This window comes from Trichoderma aggressivum (assembly GCF_033847375.1).
Source record: "Trichoderma aggressivum f. europaeum strain CBS 100526 chromosome Unknown scaffold_025, whole genome shotgun sequence".
NCBI classification, from domain to species: domain Eukaryota; kingdom Fungi; phylum Ascomycota; class Sordariomycetes; order Hypocreales; family Hypocreaceae; genus Trichoderma; species Trichoderma aggressivum.
Genome location: NW_026946391.1, coordinates 52112 through 72453, shown reverse-complemented (window position 1 = coordinate 72453; position 20342 = coordinate 52112). Strand labels below are relative to the sequence as shown.

At 49.5% G+C, this 20342-nt stretch overlaps 5 protein-coding genes across 5 annotated transcripts; 3 read left to right on the top strand and 2 right to left on the bottom strand.

The window, feature by feature from the left end:
* Nucleotides 1-168: 168 nt before the first annotated feature.
* Nucleotides 169-2442, bottom strand: Triagg1_6345 (transcriptional regulator family: Fungal Specific TF; the record flags this gene model as incomplete). The annotated part of the gene is made up of 1 exon (XM_062900959.1): nt 169-2442. One exon carries the CDS (start codon nt 2440-2442, stop codon nt 169-171), a length of 2274 nt encoding a protein of 757 aa, XP_062754598.1.
* A 986-nt stretch (nt 2443-3428) lies between these two features.
* Triagg1_6344 (uncharacterized protein) lies at nt 3429-4271 on the top strand (the record flags this gene model as incomplete). Its single annotated transcript, XM_062900958.1, has 1 exon — nt 3429-4271. The coding sequence occupies one exon, from the start codon at nt 3429-3431 to the stop codon at nt 4269-4271; it is 843 nt and encodes a 280-aa protein (XP_062754597.1).
* A 1650-nt stretch (nt 4272-5921) lies between these two features.
* Triagg1_6343 (uncharacterized protein) lies at nt 5922-9954 on the top strand (the record flags this gene model as incomplete). Its single annotated transcript, XM_062900957.1, has 6 exons — nt 5922-7868; nt 7928-8126; nt 8234-8750; nt 8843-9076; nt 9128-9402; nt 9458-9954. 6 exons carry the CDS (start codon nt 5922-5924, stop codon nt 9952-9954), a joined length of 3669 nt encoding a protein of 1222 aa, XP_062754596.1.
* Nucleotides 9955-10176: 222 nt separating this feature from the next.
* Nucleotides 10177-13013, bottom strand: Triagg1_6342 (CAZyme family GH55; the record flags this gene model as incomplete). The annotated part of the gene is made up of 6 exons (XM_062900956.1): nt 10177-10714; nt 10811-11993; nt 12059-12137; nt 12202-12330; nt 12398-12651; nt 12707-13013. The coding sequence occupies 6 exons, from the start codon at nt 13011-13013 to the stop codon at nt 10177-10179; spliced, it is 2490 nt and encodes an 829-aa protein (XP_062754595.1).
* A 2754-nt stretch (nt 13014-15767) lies between these two features.
* Nucleotides 15768-19912, top strand: Triagg1_6341 (uncharacterized protein; the record flags this gene model as incomplete). Its single annotated transcript, XM_062900955.1, has 4 exons — nt 15768-16138; nt 16274-17846; nt 17911-19750; nt 19806-19912. 4 exons carry the CDS (start codon nt 15768-15770, stop codon nt 19910-19912), a joined length of 3891 nt encoding a protein of 1296 aa, XP_062754594.1.
* Nucleotides 19913-20342: the final 430 nt, after the last annotated feature.

Below are 20342 nucleotides of genomic sequence, written 5' to 3'. Positions count from 1 at the left end.
AAAAGAGTTGGATGTGTAGCAGTACTTGGTCAATATATACCATGCCAGCTTTTTGGTCAGCCCTATATGCCCAGTAGGGAGATTCTTATGGTTGCTGTTGATCATGTGAACAGAAGCAATGTAGAATTGACATTGTCAATTTTTCTAGTGTCAGTGAATGTTGCCCATTCAAACCCCATCCGTGAAATCTAGGTCCTGCAGAAACTGTTGTGGTTCTAGAACTTCATCTATACGCTTCAGATTGCTGCTTTGAAGACCCCACGTCTCCTGCATGCCATAAGCAGAGGACAGCATACTGTGAAATGCGTCATGCGTGTCGTCGACACTCGAGGCAGTAGAGGCCAGCTCAGGCAACAAAGATAATGGAGAATCACTCCATGGCCAAGACGAAGTTAGATCGCTGCCATCCAAATTGCCTGTCTCTGCCGCTGTGCGGGATCCGATAGCATCTCTCGATGCACCTTCTGGAGAGTCGTGGCGCAGAATATGAATGATTCCCATATATGGAAACTCCATTTCGATGCTGTCTGCTTCTTCTCGAACAGTGCACTCCATTTCCATCACCTCGCTGGGCTCACTCCATGCTCTATAGCTCAACCCATCTGCTGCAGACGTTTCAATGGCGCTTAGTTTCTTCAAGGCTTGTGCTGCAGAGGCACACAAGGCATCATCATGTTTTTGAAACACAGTATCCAAGCTGCTAATGGCGCGCTCAACTAGCAGCAAATCCCCTGGGCGCTGATGATCAAGGGCATTCTCGCGGCCCAGCCGATGGCTGTCCAAGTGAGACAGCAGAAGATTCAGGGCAGAAAGAATGATTTTGAGAGAGTTTCCGCGGTTCGAAGATGTCACGCGATTGGGGCCGACCGGAACAATGGATCGGGTGAGTAGTTCGCGGCTTGCAAACATGGCGGAGATTTTGGAATTTGTATAATCAGGCGCTGCCTCGTCGATAAGAGAGTCTCTGATGCGCGGCACGACATACGGTAGGTGAAGTAACAGCACAAGGTTGTAATAATGCATTTGAAGAACGACCTTGACAGTCATGTCCTTTAGTTCCGCATTCGTATTCGCATCCTTCAGCCGTGGAAAAGCCCACCATTCTGCCGGCAAGGACCGCGCCGCCCGCTTCAACTCGTAATCGATGTCTTTGGTCTCATCGTAATGGTTATAGGAGAGCTCGTCTCTCAGTTGCCCGTGTCGCATCAATTCGTTTCTAGATATTATGCGACTTGTAAGCACGGCCTGAATGCGCTCCATTTTCTCATAAGGTTCTGTTGGCACTGAGTCTTGCATAAAACTATCGTCTTTAATAGACATTGGAAGGCAGAGCACCAGAGCCATATAACGATCCATGAATATGAGCCGAAACCATAGGGTCTTGAGGCATATCGGCGTTTGGCCGTTGGTAGCTTCGCGCTGCTTGTTTTGTCGTCGTACCTGTGGTATGTGCAGGCCCATAAGCTGAGCAATACTCAATGCTCGGCGGAACACGAGCCATGCCAGTCGTGTTTGACCTGTAGAAACGTGGTATAAACCTTCGAGCATCAGCGTTTCTATCCCTTCCGGAGAGACGACGAGGGCGTCTTGTGAGGTGACGTAGCGGGAAGCAGCCTCGAAATATTGGCCTGCAACGTCAGTATTGGAGCGATCAAGGCACAATTCGGAGATTTCAGACGTGCGCTCCGACTGCTGGAGGCAAATGGCGAGTTGAAAGAGGCTCCGAGCTAGGTCAATCGGTTTGGGATTTGGCGTTGAAGATGATGGGCGGGTTATTTGGCGAGGGGGAGCAGCAAGTCGGAAAGGATCACTGGACAAGCCTCGAAACACATGCATAGACATCATTAAAACCTTGTTGTGGTGCATGATCCGAGTGGTGATGCTGACAGACGGGAGGATGGATTGCAGGAGGAGAGTGAGTGAACTGCATCGAGGCGAGCCACTGGTTGGGTCTGGCGAGAGTAAAGATTGATGTGCCGATGAAATCAACGACTTGGACCCATTGTCGGGTGAGCAATTAGAGCTCCTTGCTAGGGCCTTGTCCAACTTGGGGAGGAGTTTGCGTGGAGGGTTGGAGGAACTTTTCGATCGTTGAACCTGCGGTGCTGAGTTGTTTCGGTTCAAGTGGTAGGAAGAGTTCTGATTCGAGGCAGTGGGAGCGGTTGACTGATGTACGAGTCGATCAACCATGCTCTCGAGATGTTCCATCCGCTCTCCAGCATTTGGACGATGATTCAGCTGATCCACCGCTTGTGTGGCTAAGGCGTGCTCCTCGATATGCTGAAGGACGCATTTTGATCCGCGACGCTTGCAAGACACGCAGACGCTGGCGCTGCTCTGCTCAAAATGGCACCGGGTCTTGCGTCGTTTGCATTCCCAGCAGCTTGTCGTGCCTCTCCGGAGCTTCCGGTGCTCGATTCTTGTGGGAGTAGACGAGCTCATTTCGGTGACTTCTGATGAGGAGAATGAACATGCAATGTCAAGAGTCTATCCAGACAGAGAAGCAATGCTCACGAGTGTATCATCTGGACTCGGACATTGCATCGTCGAACTGACTAGGCACCAGTGATGCTGGCGCAGAGCCAAAAAGTTGAATCAAGGCTCTAACAGTCGATATGAACGAAGCGTAGTTGAATCAGTGATGAGGAAAATTATGAGAAAATTCAGCTTCTTTGGCATTCGTATTTGGTGTATTTGGATGACGATGAGAAGAATGAGCAGATCCGAGATGCAGGAAGGAGAGAGTCAATTGGTGTCGAAGGAGGCTTACGTAATGGGCACGGCAGCCAATGAAAGCGCGTGTATCGTTGATCATTTGGTTATCGGTACGTACCGCCTACCCTCCACCTACGATTTACAGCAACCAAGTTTCTACTCTACGTTCAAACAAGCCTGTATAAAAAAGCATAGATAATGTTTCAGTATTTGATTTTGATGTAAAAAGATGTTTTAAAACAAGATTTGTTTGGAAAAATTAACGGCAGCGATAAAGATGTATTCACTAATATACGTGTTGGTGACTTGACATCAGCCATAACGCAGCCACTCAGGAGCATATTAGTTTTTGAACATGATTCACAAGACAGTGAATGGATCAATAAATGACAAACAAACACCAAACCCTGGCCGCCAGAAGAAGCTAACCATGGACAACTCCATACCAAACAAACCACCAGCAGTTACCCGTTGTAGTGAATCGAGATGGCTAACTTGCGTGAATGAAGCTAGCTCTGGCATATATAGGCTGACATGGCACGGTAAAATCTCCTATTTGGATCATCTCTGTATCATTCACCTCCTCTCCAAAGCCTCAGTGTATCTCTCTCAGTAACGAACTGTGTGCTTAGCAAGAGACCAATTATCGTACCAAAATCGGGATACACCTTGAAAACCGTTGGTAGGGAGTTATGACACTCTAAGCGCACGCCATGTCTACATCACATCACAATGATCTGGAGCTGCTTCTTGTCGATAGCAACATCTTTCCTGAGGGCTTCCGACATCCAGATAGCTATTCAGCTCCCGAACCGAGAAACTTGGATGAGATATTGAACCGACTGTCCGCTCCGAGGCCTGGACTGCCCGCGTACGAAGAGACTGATTTTCAAATGTTCCAGCGCACGAACAGTTCTCTTTCGAGAAGCACGATAATGAGGAAAGTCATACCGATCCTCGAAGGCAGCGTCGACGGCAGCGGAATCAAGCCGGACACTGTGAATGACGGCGGAATCGAGTTGGATAACTTAACTCCGCTTGTCGAGGGCGTCGACGTAGTGCTTCAACCGGATTATTTCGATGGAGCTCCTTTTACCGCCATCAACAGGCAGGTAAGAGATGCCTTGGGTGGCATCATCATCCCGAGCAAGCACATCGGCGCCCCGGTACTGCCCAACTTCTTCCTAGAGGTCAGAAGGCCATCCGGCAATGCTGTCACTGCAAAGACGGAGGCGTGCTATTACGGGGCATGTGGCGCGCGTTCGATACATGCACTCCAAAACTATGGTCGTGATGGCACGCTAGAACATGACGGGAATGCGTATTCGTTCAGCTCAACCTACATCAATGGCCTCCTCAAAATATACGCCCACTTCATCGTTGGACCGGGCGATACCGACGAAGCATTGCCGGCATATCACATGGTTGAGCTCAAGGCGTTCAACATGACAAGCACCTACCAGAGTTTCATTGATGGTTGTGCTGCTTTCCAAAATGCACGGGAATTGGCGGCTGAGTTCCGAAACGGCTTCATTTCATATTTGGGATCAAGTTAAGAGCTAGGGGAATTGTGCCAGACGTTGTAGTGGCCGTAAGCTGCAACCAGAAGAACGGACAGCTTTTGGAGAACGGCGACGAAGTTTGATCCGACTTCTCTTTTGGAGTGAATCTCTTCGATATAGGTTAGGTTTATGCTGTTATGGTTAAGCCTTTGGTCTTGTTATGCAATGGCAGAGCTCGTGATTTTGACAGAATATGGGCCCGCCTAGAGTGAATGACAGCCCTGCGGTTAGGTTGCATCTGTGAATAAACAGTACTCATGTTGTAATACTATCTTATAAGATTTTGTACAATCTTTTTTTTTTTTTTTTTTTTTTTTTTTTTTTTTTTGCAGTTTTTCACAGCTGATGCTGGCACAGCAGCATCACCGTCAACGCGCACGCAATTCCATGAGAGCGGCTCCCAAAGATCGGAAATGCCCGATATTTAAATTGCGCGAAATTTCATATATCGGCAAATACAAATAACAAAAAAAGGGAAGAAAAAATAGTTCACATCATAGAAGAGGTATGGCATTACTGCTGATTCTTTGGAATGAATATTCGGATTTCGGCCATTCGCTTCGATATATAGGGCATGTATTCCTCCCGGTTTGCTCTGTATCGGCCGACTAAATGTAGGGAAATTCTGGCCGGCACCCCAAATTTGCTATCCATTATCCAGTGTCTCAAATTTAGAGATATGCAAGTTACCTCGGAGTAAATGATATTGCCAGAAACTACATAGAGGGATATAACGTCACTAAGTAATAATACAGGTAGAAACTAGAGGAATATAATTATAGTGGCAGACACTAAAAAAGTTAGCGATAGTAGCAGATGAATACCTATAAAGATTGCGATAATAGCAGAGACTAGAATAAAATATTAATACCTAGTAGCCGAAAGTAGTGCTAGTAGTAGACATTTGAAGAGCTACATAGTCATTACTCCGTACTTGCTGGATAAAATCCGTAACACACCACCAGTTTGATGCTCCTCAATTATCATCCTAGACCTGTTCAGCCGCAGCTTTGGCGCCAAATGTGACAGCTGATACGACGGATTCCAATCCCGGTCAGCTGTTTCCAGGCGGGGGAAAAGGAGACCAGGGCCTCGCTGCTGGCTGCATGTTTTGGTCACATTTTGCTCCCGAGGCAGCCTGGCATTGTTATGAGCATTCTGATTTGTTTGACGCGGGTGGCTGAGGTAGCTTTTGACCTGAAACAGTCGAGATGTGTCAGTATTCTCAGTAGGCAGCAGCTCAAGTCAAAGGAACCTAGCTACGTATTCTATGTTGCCTTAGTAGATACTAGCAGGTAGTAGATGGTAGTAGTCGGTAGTAGATGCTGGTAGATGCTAGTAGTTGGTATTACATTAAAGAGCGCAAATTTTCATGTCAATACATAGGCAGCATCTGCATGATATACGGATGTCAGTAAAAGATTGAAGGAAGCCAATCCAATAGATACAGAATACACACTGCTTTATCCTACGCGGTCGATAAGTGGCTGATGTTTACACCAGATTTGTTCCAAGGGGATTCGGCGCTTAAGTGGCCGAGACCCCGGTCTCTGAGCTGAACAATCCAAGCTACATTCATCTTTCAGCTGCGTGCATCCCACCCAAAACATCATTTCTCCCTCCCCAAATCACAATCACATCATCATGGGCGACATTACAGCTGAGCAGCTCAACAATGCGGAGACGAGGAGACTTCTCGATACTATTGATGGCCTTCGAGATTTGAGTATCGCCGGCATCGACCTGCCCCAGATCATCGTGGTGGGCGATCAGTGCTCAGGCAAAAGCTCCGTTCTCGAGGCCATATCTCGAGTTCACTTCCCCATTCGCGACGGCATCTGCACTCGATTTCCTACAGAACTAGTGCTTCGAAGGGCACTTATAGATAGCACTGACGTGAGGATCCGATACGCTGATGCTGATGCCAATACAGCGGCATCATCGTCAACGCGCACGCCATTTCACGAGAGCGGTTTCCAGAAATCGGAACTACCCGAAATCATCAACAGAGCCAAGGAGCACATGGGCGATGGAAAGACAACTGGCTTCTCGAAACATGTCTTGCGAGTCGAAATTTCCGGGCCAGACGTCCCGTCGCTGACTCTAGTTGATCTGCCTGGAATATTCCAATCTGGGTCATCTTCACAGCCTCAAGAATGGAAGCCAGTCGTTGACGAAATGGTTGAGGGCTATATGAAGCAGAAGAACAGCATTATTCTCATGGTTGTATCGGCAGATCTCTCCTTGTCCAAACATGCCATCCTCGACATGGCCCTCAAACATGACACGGCAAGGGAGCGCACGATTGGAGTCATCACGAAAGTCGATCTGTGTCCTGGTTCAAACCTGGAAGACGAATATTTGCGTCTCGCAAGAGGACAAGAGCCCAGTCACCAGCTTCGTCTAGGTTGGCACGTCTTGCGCAACCGAGGGCCTAAAGAAGCAGACTTGGACTTTGATCAGAGAGACGCCGAAGAGGAAAAGTTTCTCAAAGCAGGAGCATGGTCTGCGTTGCCTCTGAGTAACCGAGGGGTGGAAAGTCTTCGCAAAAGTCTTGGATCAGCCTTGCTCAAGCAGATCAAGAGCAGTCTACCCGACCTCATCAAAGACATTGATGGCAATCTGCAGAATCGCCAAAGGCGTCTCGCAAAGCTGGGAACAACGAGAACCACTTCCGACGAAATGCGTGATTATCTGCTCAATATATCAACGGCTTTCCACAAATTGGCAGAGCATGCAGTGGAAGGGAGATATAATGCCCCATTCTTCGCTACCCCCTCAGACCCAGAAGCAAGCAGCAAGATCAAGTTTCGGAAGTTGAGAGCATTGCTTCGAAACTTGAATTATGTATTTGACTTCACGATGAGGGAAAGGGGAGCCAAGTACAAGATGAACTGGGACGAACCTCCGCCCAGAGACAACCCACTGCAAGGCTTAACTGACGAGGAAATGCTGGCCGATGCTTTGGACAATATGCCTGGCAATCTTGAGCCATATTTCAAGCTATACGACTTTCCAGATCCAGTGGTGGAAGGAAAAGATGTGGCATTTACTAGGATAGAGCTACTTGCATCGGATGGCCAAGGCGCAGAGTTCTCTGGGCTACCGAGCAACGAGTTCATCATGCAGCTTTTCCAAGATCAGTCTGAACCATGGCGACGCATAGCTCAATGCCACATAGACAATGTTGTGGAGAGAACAAGACTGTTCATCTATCAGATATTCGACTACATCTTGGAAGACGACGAGAGAACAAGGGACGCAATCTTGACCGAGTTCGTGGATCCGTTCTTCGATTCCATGACCAATGCGCTCAAGGACAAGCTCGATGAGATTATGCGGCCTTATACATCCGGACATGGAATTCCGCTCGAGATAGAATTCCGAGCGGGAGTATGGAGGCGCAAGCTCAGGCGCATGAAATCGGATTCTGCCGATTTCCTCGACCAAAACTCCGTCGCTTACAACACGATGGAGTACCGGATTGTGAAGCCCGACGATATTCTCAACGTCCTGATCCAGACGGATACCAGCGCTTATAGCTACTTTGGTATTGACATTGCCGTTGACATGATGTTGACTCATTACCAAGTAAGCCAACAACATTTCTTTCCTTGCAAATAAATGTACTGACGTTTGACAACAACAAGATGAGCCGGCGAACATTCACGGACAACGTCGTCCACCTAGTTCTCGAAAATTGTTTGATATCGAAACTCCCCGACATCTTCAACCCAAGAGTCGTTACGCAAATGAGCGAAGAGATTTTGAAGAGGCTGGCCGAAGAGTCGGACGAAGTCAAGAGGGAAAGGAGCCAATTGGCGGATGAGATTGAGAAATTGAAGACGGGTTTGCAAAGCTGCCAGCGCTCTCGGCCCAGAGACTTTTCAGGTACCCTACTAGAAGAACCGTCTGATGATGAGGTTAGGACGCACATTTCTAATGTGATTAGATAGATTTTCCGGAAGCAGTTGTCGAGAAGACACCCAAGAGAGATACAGATGCACCGAAGACAGATGTTCCCAAGACAGATGCCCCTGAGACAGATGTACCAAAGAGAAAGATTCGAGTCAAGCTGCCCCCGGTTTCTCTACCAGAAAGAAAAGCAGGTCTGAGCAGCAAATTCCTAGCGAGTTTTGAGCCTGCAACAACATCTACGTCTTCGACCAACAGCGGACAATCGACCACCGTTGAGTCGAGCAAGCAAGGCCCAATTTCAAAGGTTCCCGCTCCCGCTGCTGCTCCTCTTCCGTTTGGTCTGAGATTGGAGTCTGAGACGGCTGCGCCGAATTCTTCCCCCTTTGGCTCTACTACGACGTCAACGACTCCTGCGGCCGAACTTTCATCTTTTGGCTCCAAGACATCGACGGCAACGACGATAAATCCGGTGTTTGGCTCGGTGTCTGCGTTAAAGTCCCCTCTTCCGGCGTTTGGCTCTGTTGCAGCAGTGCAGTCTTCTGCTGCTGCTGCCAAGTTGCCGGTTTTTGGCTCGACAACTGCTGCGGCAACTACTTCTACAGCATCACCTTTTGGTTCAACGTCGACTAGTACCTCTAAGCCATCAGCTTTCGGTTCGACGCCAGCGACAACTTCAACAACATCAGCATTTGGCTCAACAGCAACCAATACTTCAACGTCGGCCTTTGGCTCAGTAGCAGCGACTACTTCAACGTCAGCCTTTGGCTCGATAGCAACTGGCACTTCTACACCATCAGCCTTTGGTTCAACTACAGCGACCACTTCAAGACCATCAGCCTTTGGTTCGACGGCACCGGCTGCTTCTACAACATCAGCCTTTGGTTCAATTGCAACAACAAACTCTAGGCCGTCAGCTTTTGGTTCAACGGCAGCGACTACTTCAACGACTTCAGCCTTCGGTTCAACAGCAGCCAATACTTCTACTCCATCAGCTTTCGGTTCGACAATAGCCAGTACTTCAAGGCCGTCAGCCTTTGGCTCGACGGCAGCGACTACTTCAACAACTTCAGCCTTTGGTTCAACAGCAGCCAGTACTTCCACGCCATCAGTCTTGGGCTCAACGACAGCCTCTGCTCAGATAAGCTCCTTCTTTGGTCCAAAGCCAACCACTACCTCTACAACACCATCAAGCTTCGGCTCAACAACTGTAACCCCTGCCTTTGGCTCAACAACCATAACGGCTGCCAGTAATACACCGTCAGCTTTTGGTTCCAACACAACACCTGCCGTTGCTGCGCCAGCATTCGGCTCGATTTCCTCGTCAACATCTGCGGCTGGTGGCGGATTTGGTTCTTCCACTGTACCTAACCCGAGTAGCGGCTTGTTTGGGAAATCCTATTCCACTTGGGATCCTCCCAGCACAAACCTCATTGGATATCAGGCTTATTCTGAGCGGGACCCTGATCCCCATACGATCCAGACACTCTCCTTCCAAAACATCGCGTTTCAAAGTTTTTATAAGAGCTGGTCTGCTGATGAACTGAGATTGGCAGATTACGCGCAGGGCAGACGGCCACCGGCGAAAGACACTGCGCCGTTTGGAAGTTTAGGGGCGTCTCAGCCTCAAGGCCCGGAAGAGACATCCAGCGGATCGACATCTCCGCCTTCGAGGCTGAATACGCTGTTTGGGGGTACTCCGCCGCCAGTTCCTCCAAGGGAGCCTGCTGCTTCTGGGAGTACATCGAATGTAGTGCTTTGAGTTGTGTATTTGATGGCTGGCTAGGTGCTGGGTAGTCATGTTATTTATGGAAGCTTTTGTGATATTGCCCAATTCTCGCGGCGTGTAGCTGATTACGCTTTACTTGCTGTCCAATCATTGTATGTCTATTACAACTATAGACTATCACCCAAATTCGAATCTAACTTGGTGTAGCCAGTAGAAGTCTAGGTAAATCAAATCTTCAAAATATCAACTATCATTCTACAACGACTCAAACAGGGATACACCCTGTGGGAACGGTCCCGTGTTATCCTTCTGGAACACAGTGTCCACGTTCTGCACGGTAGCCATGGACACTGAACCAACAGTGTTCAAGCTGTACACCCTCACCTGGCTCTTCTTGCTGAAAATGCTACTAAGTAGCGACTTGGGCGCGCCGCTATCAATTCCAACGATCTGAGTCTGGCAATTCTCCTGATCAGTGTTTGAGCACGTTGTGCTGTGATCGTTGAAGAACGAGTACAAGCCCGCGCCGTAGCAGAGAATGTCGCGCGAGCTGAGGACACGCACCGCCCAGCCATCCTTGCAGACACCGGAGCGGCCTTGGCAAAAGTAGTTGAAGTCTGGGTCGGTGGAACCAAAGATGCTGGTGATGAGGTTGGAGGGAGACTGAAACTGGGTTGCGTTGGGGTGAGGCTGGTAGTAGGCGGTTTCGGTTTGGATGAAGCCCATGAAGATGTTTTGAGTCTTGGAGAATTCGTATTGGTAGAGGGCGTTGTGTTCGACGGCAGTACCCCATCTGGACAGAAACAGTTAGCAGATTATTCAACGTGACTTGATGAAGGGACTTTGGAGGACATGCAGCCAAATGTTTCCAACCGCGCTTTCGACCAACAATCCGCGAACGCTGTAGACGTCAATCATTCGAAGGCTAGGGTCCTCAATGTCGTGGTCAGAGGCCCAGAGCCAGCAGTTTTCCATGTACAATCCCTGGGCAACGGGTGTGACGTGCATCATGGTATGGGCTGCAATGCAGTTGGGGTTGATGACGTCGCTCCCAATGTTCTGGGGGCAGTTTGCAAGCTGCAGGTTGCTGCCCTTGAAACCACCGACTCTGACGTGAACATCCCACATGCCTGAAGGGTTGGATGGTGTACTGGCAAGGTTGTACTCAATCACAATGGCACCGCTGGCAGAGCCTTGCGTGCTCACCACCATGTTTGACCATTCAATTTGTCCGAACTGGCCAGGCAGTCCAACTTGGACGACGGGCTGGGGTGCAGATGCCTTTGAGAAGAACGGGCCGGACCCCATGATGTTGGAGAATGCTTCACCGACGATGCGAGCGCCGGGAGGGATCTTGATTGTGCTTGTGACCTTGTAGATTCCACCATCGACGAAGAGGACTTTGCCTTTGCGCACAGCGGTGGCAATTGCGGCGTTGAGTGCCTTTGTGTCATCGGTAACGGCGTCACCCTTGGCACCCAAGTCGCGGGCGCTGAGGAAGTCGGAGACGTCTAGGTTGGCGTACAGCGGCTTTGAGCGCGTGTAGAAAGCTCCATTTCCAACGGTGAGACTGGATGGGCGAGGGAACGGAGTGGCTGGTCCATCGACATATGTCGGGCCATGGGGGTTATAGGTGTTGCCAGTAACATAGCCCTTGATGGTGGTGTGACCGGCAGAGCCAGCCAGAACAGTATTGCCGGTAGGGCCTTGAATGGCGATGGCAACGTTTGAAAGCTGAATGTTTTCAAGGTTCAGGTTTCCTGCTCCCACGGGCTTGGACGTGGCCGTCTTGGCCGTCTTGATGAAGATGTCGGTGTCGGAGATGCTGGAATCAATCATGGTGATGCCGCCCACGCTGAGAGCTCCGTTTCCATCGACAGCGCTCATGTCAAGGCCGACGGAGCAGTTGTTGATGGTGATGCCTGCGTATGTCCAGCCCCAGTCGAAGCCCTGGCGAATGGCTGTCTGGGCGTTGTGGAAAGTGAGGTTGCGCATGGTGAACTGCTGGCTTCCGAACTGAGCGCCGAATTTGCCGCCAATAAAGGTGATGTCGGTCAAGAAACCACCGGAACCTGTGATGGAATGAAAGAGTTAGCAAGCCATGAAACTCGCGTAAAGGGTACAGTTGGGAGCATACCATCCTCCATAAAGATGCCCTGATGGGCGGTGTTTGGTGCGTCGCTCATCACGATGCGGACGTTTTGAATGCTCGTAGCCTAAATAATGCGCATTAGAGGGAATTGCTATGGGTGAGGAAGCAAGCAACCACAAAGCACTCACCTGAGCGGTTGGCCAGTGGATTCCAGTAGGACCAGAGCCTTGATCGTTGACAGGCGGAACATCGGTAAGATCGATGATGAAGTTGGCAACCTGTCGATAGAAGATGTTGGTTGGGCCCCAGATGTGATTCTGCGAGTTGAAAATTAGTTTCTGGCAACATTTGAGAGACGAGTCCGTCAAAGTCAGAGAAACACACCTTGTCACCATCGATAACGCCCAGGCCAACGCCGCCGAAATTCGGGCTGGCCTTGAGAGTTGGCAAGTTGACGGCATCACCGATCATCATGGTAAAGTAGTAGTCAATGATTGGAGATGACACGACGTAGGTACCTGGCGGGAAATACACAATGGCGGGAGTGACGGTGCTGGACGAGCAGTTGTCTGGTCCGCAGCGACCACCCGAGGTCATGGCAAGGTTGATGGCAGCAGTATCGTCAGTAACGCCATCACCTAAGCTAGATGGTCAATAGATTGTTTCTGTGAAGATGATCGAGAAGATTCGCACCTTTGGCACCGTAATCCATCACATTGCGAAAGACTTTGTAGTCGGAATCCGCAAAGGGCGCGACACCTTGATGCTTGATCTTATCCAGCCAGTACTGTGTCGGTGGTGGTGTCGTTGGCTTCTTGCCAGGCAGCTTGGAATGCAGGCCATTGTCTGCCTTGAAGTCGAACCAAGCGGCAAACTCTTGCTGAATGTTGTCAACAAAGGTTTCGATCTGGGGCACGAGGCGACCAGAGCCAAAGCCTGCCTGGGAAAGATGAGGCAAGGCCAGGATTGGCAGAAGGACTCCGCGGTTGAGGGCCTTCATGATGATTATCAGAGGCGCAGAGGAGGGGGAGAGGGAGGGGGAGAGGGAGGATGAGAAGATGAGATGAAGCCAAAGTCAACTGCTCAGGGACGAAGCATTTTTTAAGACGGGAGGAAGCGAGGTTAATATAACAAACGCGTCGAAACTAGTGAGATTGCAGCTTCAGCAGTGACAAGGGTGCGTGATCGACCCAACTGGCTGGGATGGTTAGTTTGTCAACTGTGGCATTGGTCTTTTTCTTTCTCATCCTCTCGCTGTTCCAGTTCCTGTACGGTATTCCGGAATCCCTGTTTCCCCGTCTCAGCTCCTGTCATCCGATGATGCTACGATGGAGCACAACCCCCAGAGCCTGAGCCGGGGATAGTGAGGATGATGCCTGTCCAGAGCAGAGCCCTAGCCCTGAACAGGCCTAGAGACTAAACTGACAACCCCTGTTCTAGGCGGTAGGCTTTGCGGGGAAGAGTCAAGAATACGCTGTAAATCCTCGGTACGGTTCCCGGACTTGGATGGATGGAGCTCATTTACCGAACACTCCATCGGACTGTTTCCCATGGGCTGAAGCTGCGCCCGCGAATGAGGACAGCTGGAGAACACTAAAGCCGTCAGTAGGCCCGTGAAATGGCCGGTGGCGGCTGGCAAATGATGCGAAAGGTTTTGTTTTTCCTGCAGTGAAGCTCAACGACCAGCCACCAAAGTGGCAAGGCGGGCCGGGGAGAATAGGCCTTAACGTTGGATTTCCCCCATGGCCATGTCAGTTCATAAGCAGTCAGCTTCAGCTACCCGTCTGTGCCTGTCTGCATAGGGGCCATCGTTGTACAGTCGGGCCGAGGAGGGTTGGAGCGATGAGGCTAGAACTTGGACATGCTGGAGACTATCGTTTTTGCTTTGTGTTGGCCGAGGGAGCGTTTCCCCAGATGCCGTAGGATGGCGACCAGCAGAATTGGCAACGGCGTTTCGGATGAGACTATTGGAAGAAGGAATGGAAAGGAAGAGAATAAACAAAGAAGAGTTCCGACATGTCGCCTCACCAAGCGAACAAGAGCCATGGAGGAGTCTCAATGACTGTTCAACCTCAATCATACCTTTTGCAAGTTCCAGGTCAACAACGGCTCTTCAAGGCTGTTTCACAGCTCGATCCCGGGCATCGCCAAGGCCATGCCGCAAGTCTTGGCCCTATCGCTGCTGGACTGTTTGATCCCCAGCGGCTCGATTGTTGATCCGGCTCGTGCCAGACGAATGTCACCAGAACTTGCGGGGAGGCTTCAGGGGTAACGCGATCTAACTCCGGATTTCTCTAGCGCATGGAGCTATTGACAGGCACGAAAAGTAAACAATCGGGCCATTGAACTGATGACGGTTTTGACGTTTGACGTGATTGGCTGGACGACTCTTGGAGAAACGTGCGTGAATGAATCTATGCTGAGAGTGAGCGCAGAACGGGTTCTGACTGAAGAACATGATGGAACAGTCTGAGGTGTATTATGTGAACCAGTCGCAGTGCATCAAGTTGTGGCTACTTACTTATGCCGCGATGACATTCTTCCTGGCCGACAAATTGCAAGTCTCATAACCGACAGGGCAACATATGAGAATCTGTTGGGCACTCTTTAGCCTGGAGTACTTACGGCGGCATGCGGCGTCGGGCCTGTGGAGCGGCATCGTACTCTGCAAGATTCAGCGCAGTGATGGTTTGTCAGTGCTGCGATGCTGCTGGATTGCACGCGCAGAGTGACTGACCTTTTGATGATCTCGGGTTAGCAGTTGGCGATGGAGATGAAAGAGATGAAGGATGTTGAACAGAGGAAAGGCCTGTGATTGCCTGAGGCTGCTGAAAAAGATACAACAGAGTGTACAAATAGACGAGCATTACGCGAGCTCGCTTGAGCCTTAAGCGATAGAAGTATTTCCTACAGCAATTATTATACAGGATACATCCAGTCTGCACCCTTGGCAGCATGTGCGAATCTCTAGGGCTGGCAATTTGTAAACCTTCCACTCATCCAGCAATCATGACAAGTATTACTAAAAAGTAGGCTTGCACCAATTACCCCCAAGGCAGGGTGAAGCCAAGGGCACCAGACGTCAACAAACGGCTTCCATCCGAAGTCGCTTCAACCTTGCTGTAGCTTACAGCTTTCAAACCACCCATCTGTTGAAGTTTGGTTAAAAGCGAGATAATGATGCTGGGCAAGTCATCCATTATGTGGGAGAAAACAACAGCTGACCGTCCTCAACAACCTTGACTACCAACACGGACAGGTTCTGCATCCAACCAGGATAAATGCCAGCACCAAAAGCTATTCGACCAATACCGCCTGCATACCCAAGAAGAAGAAGAAGACGAAGAAGAGAAAGAAGCAATCTGCTCCTGTCAGGTTGCCAATCGTCAATGCTTTACAGGAATCCACCAAGGCATCCAGCTCTCCTGTCGCAGTCTCCCAAAATCTGAAGCCCAAACGGGGTTCCAAACGTATCATCGCCATCTACGTGGAAAGGCGGATGTCAGAGGTCGGTCCCAGTGGTAGCCAGGCTGACCATTCATCCGAGTCTCTAATGCACCAAGGATTTGATTCGTGCCGATCGGCTGCTTTCTTCTTGCTTGAACCGATCAAATCCGTACAACCATGTCTGCAGCCAAATGCCAAGCAACCAACCACCGCCCCCAACATCTCCAACACCTCGACCCAATAGAGCCTAGGACAAGCATGTTTGCCGTTTCCGACGTTATCATATCATCTCTTCAACACGCCTTCAATGGAGCCGCTGGGCGCATTTTCAAGTGCCGGCACCACCGCTGATCTGTGCAAAAAGCTTCTCTTGCTCTGCGAGAATGTCAAGAATGCGGCAGCGGAGACCGACGAGCTACGGCGGCTCCTCACCAATTTCCAAAGAATCCTCACCAGCGTTGAAGAGATGCGCAGTAGCCCCAATAATGCAAAGCTCAAGCATACTCACCAGCTCGGCGACGCCATTAGTGAAACTCAGTCACTATTGCAACATTTAGTTGACCATCTCTCTCCCTCTTCAGAAACGGCTCACAGGATACTGCGCAAGATTAAAGGAAGCTCACTCAGGTGGCCCTTTGAGAAAAATGACATTCTCAAGAGGATCAACAGCCTGGAACGGTGCATGCAAGTGATTAACAAAAGCCTCCAGGTTGATCAAACGTTGGTTCATGCTGCCCTTTGCTCTGATTTCAAGGTCTTGACTTTTTAGTGCTGACTGGAACATAGCAACCTACTGCTTGACATTGATTACAGAGCTATTCTCGACAAGCTCCCTGTCGCAAGCGATGCCTATTTCGATTCATTCGACGAAAGCCGCAAAGCAAGGTGCCTTCCAGATACACGAGTAGATCTCCTTCAAGATGTTTCCAACTGGGCCAAGAATCCAGACTCGCATGCCGTGTTTTGGCTCAATGGCATGGCGGGCACCGGCAAGTCGACCATTTCTCGAACCATTTCCGAAATGTTTTCGAATGAGAATTGCCTCGGAGCCAGCTTCTTCTTCAAGAGAGGCGAGGCTGACAGAGGAGGACTGGCAAAATTCTTCACAACAATTGCTGCAGATCTCGTACGCCGACAGCCAGTATTTGCGACGCGAGTAAAAGAAGCGATTGAAGCTGAACCCGGCATATCCATGAAATCAGCATCGGACCAGTTCAAGGAGCTCATCCTTAACCCTTTATCTACCATCCCTAAGAATTCTGGCCAGGCGAGCCCCATCGTCATCGTGGTCGATGCCTTGGATGAGTGTGACCGGGAGAAAGATATCCAACTCCTCATTTGGCTTTTTTCCCGCTCATCACAACCAGGTTTTCCAAAGCTGAAGTTTTTCGTAACTAGCCGCCCTGAACTTCCACTCCGCCTAGGTTTCAAGAAGGTAGAGGGAACCTATAAAGACTTGATCCTTCACGAGGTGCCAGCCAGTATCATTGAGAACGATATGCTGAGATTTTTGGAGCATGAGCTTTTCAATATACGAAACGACTACAATCTCTCAAGACCGGATGACCTCAAACTCCCAGAAAGCTGGCCTAGCAGCTCCAACATCGAGACCCTGGTGAAAATGGCTGTTCCTTTGTTCATTTTTGCGTCAACTACATGCCGCTTCATAGCTGATCACAAGCATGGTGACCCCCAGCGTCAGCTCCAACGAGTCCTTCAGTACGACACAAAGGCTCCAGGGTCGCGTCTTGACGCGACATATTTACCAGTCCTGGACCAACAGATTGATGGACTATCAAAGAGTGAAGAGGCAGAAGTTGCTGAAGAATTCCGAGCCATTGTAGGCACAATCATCATCCTTGCAAATCCCCTCTCCATCACTGCATTATCACGAATGCTTGATCTGTCCAAAGAAACCATTTCCAATCGCCTGGAGCTGTTGCACTCCGTCTTGGGCGTTCCGTCTTCCCTAACCATGCCAGTACGATTGTTGCATCTTTCGTTTCGTGACTTTCTGTTGGATCCAGAAAAGCGTGACAAAACCCCATTGTGGGTAGAAGAAAGACAGGCCCATGCTACAATGGCTGATCGCTGCCTGCGCTTACTCGGCAATCTCAAGCCAGATATGTGTCATCTCAAATCTTCAAGCGTATCAGCAGTGGACATCCCACGCGAGACGATCGACCGTCATTTACCTCCCGAGCTACAATACTCTTGTCTATACTGGGTGAGCCATGTAAAACACTCGAAAATAAAGCTTGTCGATGGAGGGCCAGCCAGCGAGTTTCTACTGCGGCATTTTCTCCACTGGCTAGAGACACTGAGCCTCATGGAACGTACTCGAGAAATTATTGGCTTGATTCAAATGCTTCAAACACTTGTAGAGGTATGCTACTATTTACATTCCATAACTTCAGATACGGTTCTCCGACTGCTAATAATCTTTGCAGCCAGAAACTGGTATCAAGACATTTGACTTCCTGAATGACGCGAAACAATTTGTGCGCACCCATGCCTCAACAATTGAGTCGTGGCCCCTCCAAACATATTCTTCGGCTCTTGTTTTTACCCCATCGGACAGCGTAGTGAGGGCTCAGTTCAAAGACAGTATTCCTTCATGGATACTATTTCCGCCGCCAGTCGACAATAGTTTGAATCCGTGCACACTACTAATAGAAGGGCGCAGCAATTATATTGAATGTATGACTTTCTCGCATGGCTCGACGTTGCTTGCTTCAGGATCCAGGGACCACACGCTGAAAATATGGGACCTTGACACGGGCGAATGTTTACAACAAATGACTGGGCATACAGGTGCTATTTTATCCGTGGACTTTTCGCACGATTCATCAAGGCTTGTGTCTGCTTCAGCTGATCATAGCATTCGGATTTGGCACACCGACACAGGAGAGTGCTTCAGAATACTCGTCGGTCATTCCGGTACCGTTGCATCTGCAATCTTTTCGCACGACTCGACTTTGATAGCATCAGGAAGCGAAGACTCAACTGTTAGAATATGGAACGAAGAGACTGGGGAGTGCATGCATGAGTTGCTGGGCCATAAAGGCCCCGTGCCAACTGTCGCATTTTCACGAGACTCAACACTTGTTGCATCCGCATCTCAAGACGGAATCATTCGCATCTGGAGCACCAACAGTGGTGCGTGCGAGGCTATTCTGCACCAGAAAGAGGACTATCATCCATGGCTTATGATGTTCTCACCCGACTCAACGCGTTTGGCCATCGTTTACGGCGACGGCGTCTTGCAATACTGGAGAGTCGATACGAAAATTTGTGAAAGAAGAATTCAGTTTGGAAACAGCAATCTCAAGATAACACACGCTGCGCTTTCGCACGACTGGAAGTATTATCTATCCACCACCACGCTGGGGAAAACATTGCTTTGGCGAATAGATACGGAGCAATGTGTTCATGCATTCAACCCTCGTATTGGTTTCATCTCGTCGGTCGCCTTTTCACCAGATTCGACGTGCTTTGCGTCGGCCTCAATCAGTGGTGAAATCGGCACGTGGGATGTCGTGGACCAAGACCAAAACCATCCGATGGTTGATCCAGCCGCCATCGACACGCGCCCCAATCGAATCAAATTCTCGCATGACTCATCCCTGGTTGCAACTACAAGTCTGCATGGCAGTATGATAATGGTATGGGATGCTAGAACTGGCTGCCCTGTCCAGAAACTGAGATTTCCGGGAGACGCGTTAGATGACATGGTGTTCTCGCATGACGGCTCACTTATGGCCTCAGTATCGCTTGGTTTCTCTCCCAAGCGACATGTGTGTATCTGGAAAATGGATACAGGTTTGTGTACGGACGTAGAGTACCACACAACGCCATTGATGGATAGAGGGCGTTTCACATTCTCCCATGACTTGCAGTTCTTCGCTATCAACTTTAGGGAGACAATTTCCTTACGGGGTATTGGCAAGAAGGGTTGGGATCACACCAATGAATATGGCCACTGGTTCTGTCATGTTGTTTTTTGTCACGATTCCGCAGTCTTGGGAGCTGCTACAACCACAGGTACAGTACTTTTGTGGGAGACAAGAACCGGTCAACTTATTTACCAGTACTCTATACCCGGAACCGAAATCGAATGCATCGCATTCTCTCACGACTTGGGACTCATCGCTGTTGCCACGAAGGCAAGTCGCATTCACATTATTCATCGCGATAACAACGAGCGTATTCGCACGATTGAAGCCGAATCCGGAGATATTGACACACTAGCATTTGCATGCAATGCTTCGTTTATCGGTGCCAGCATAGGTGGGAGAGAAAGAACATTTATATGGCAAATAAGCACTGGCCAACTCATACACAGTATGCATCTTTGGGATATGGGTCGACATGTACATTTTGATGGCAGCACGCAACATATCTCTACACACTCAGCTGCTGACAGTCAAAAGAGCGGACTGTACGATGTAGAAGATCAATGTTGTGGCTACGGCCTCCACTCCTCTGGACGATGGATCGTATGGGGTACACAGAAACTTCTCAGACTGCCCAAAAGATATGACACGCAGAAAATCGCAGTCAGTGATCGTGCAATCGTTTTGGGATACGAGGTAGATAGAGTTATCATTATTACTACGTCGGCGAAAGACGGACCAGATCTTGAGCATATATCCAAGATACACGGATGAACAGCATGATTCATCCGCTTCGGATGTGTCTGATTCACTTAGTATGGGCTTGAACCACCTTGAAGAAGCTTGGGATTCCATGCAGTGTCAAAGTCACAAAGCATTTATCAGGACAACCAACCCCCAAATCACCAATGAAATATTGGTACTCGCATCCCTTGATGAACGAGGATTATGTTTTCGACTTCCATACTGTATTGGCTCCCCCCTGG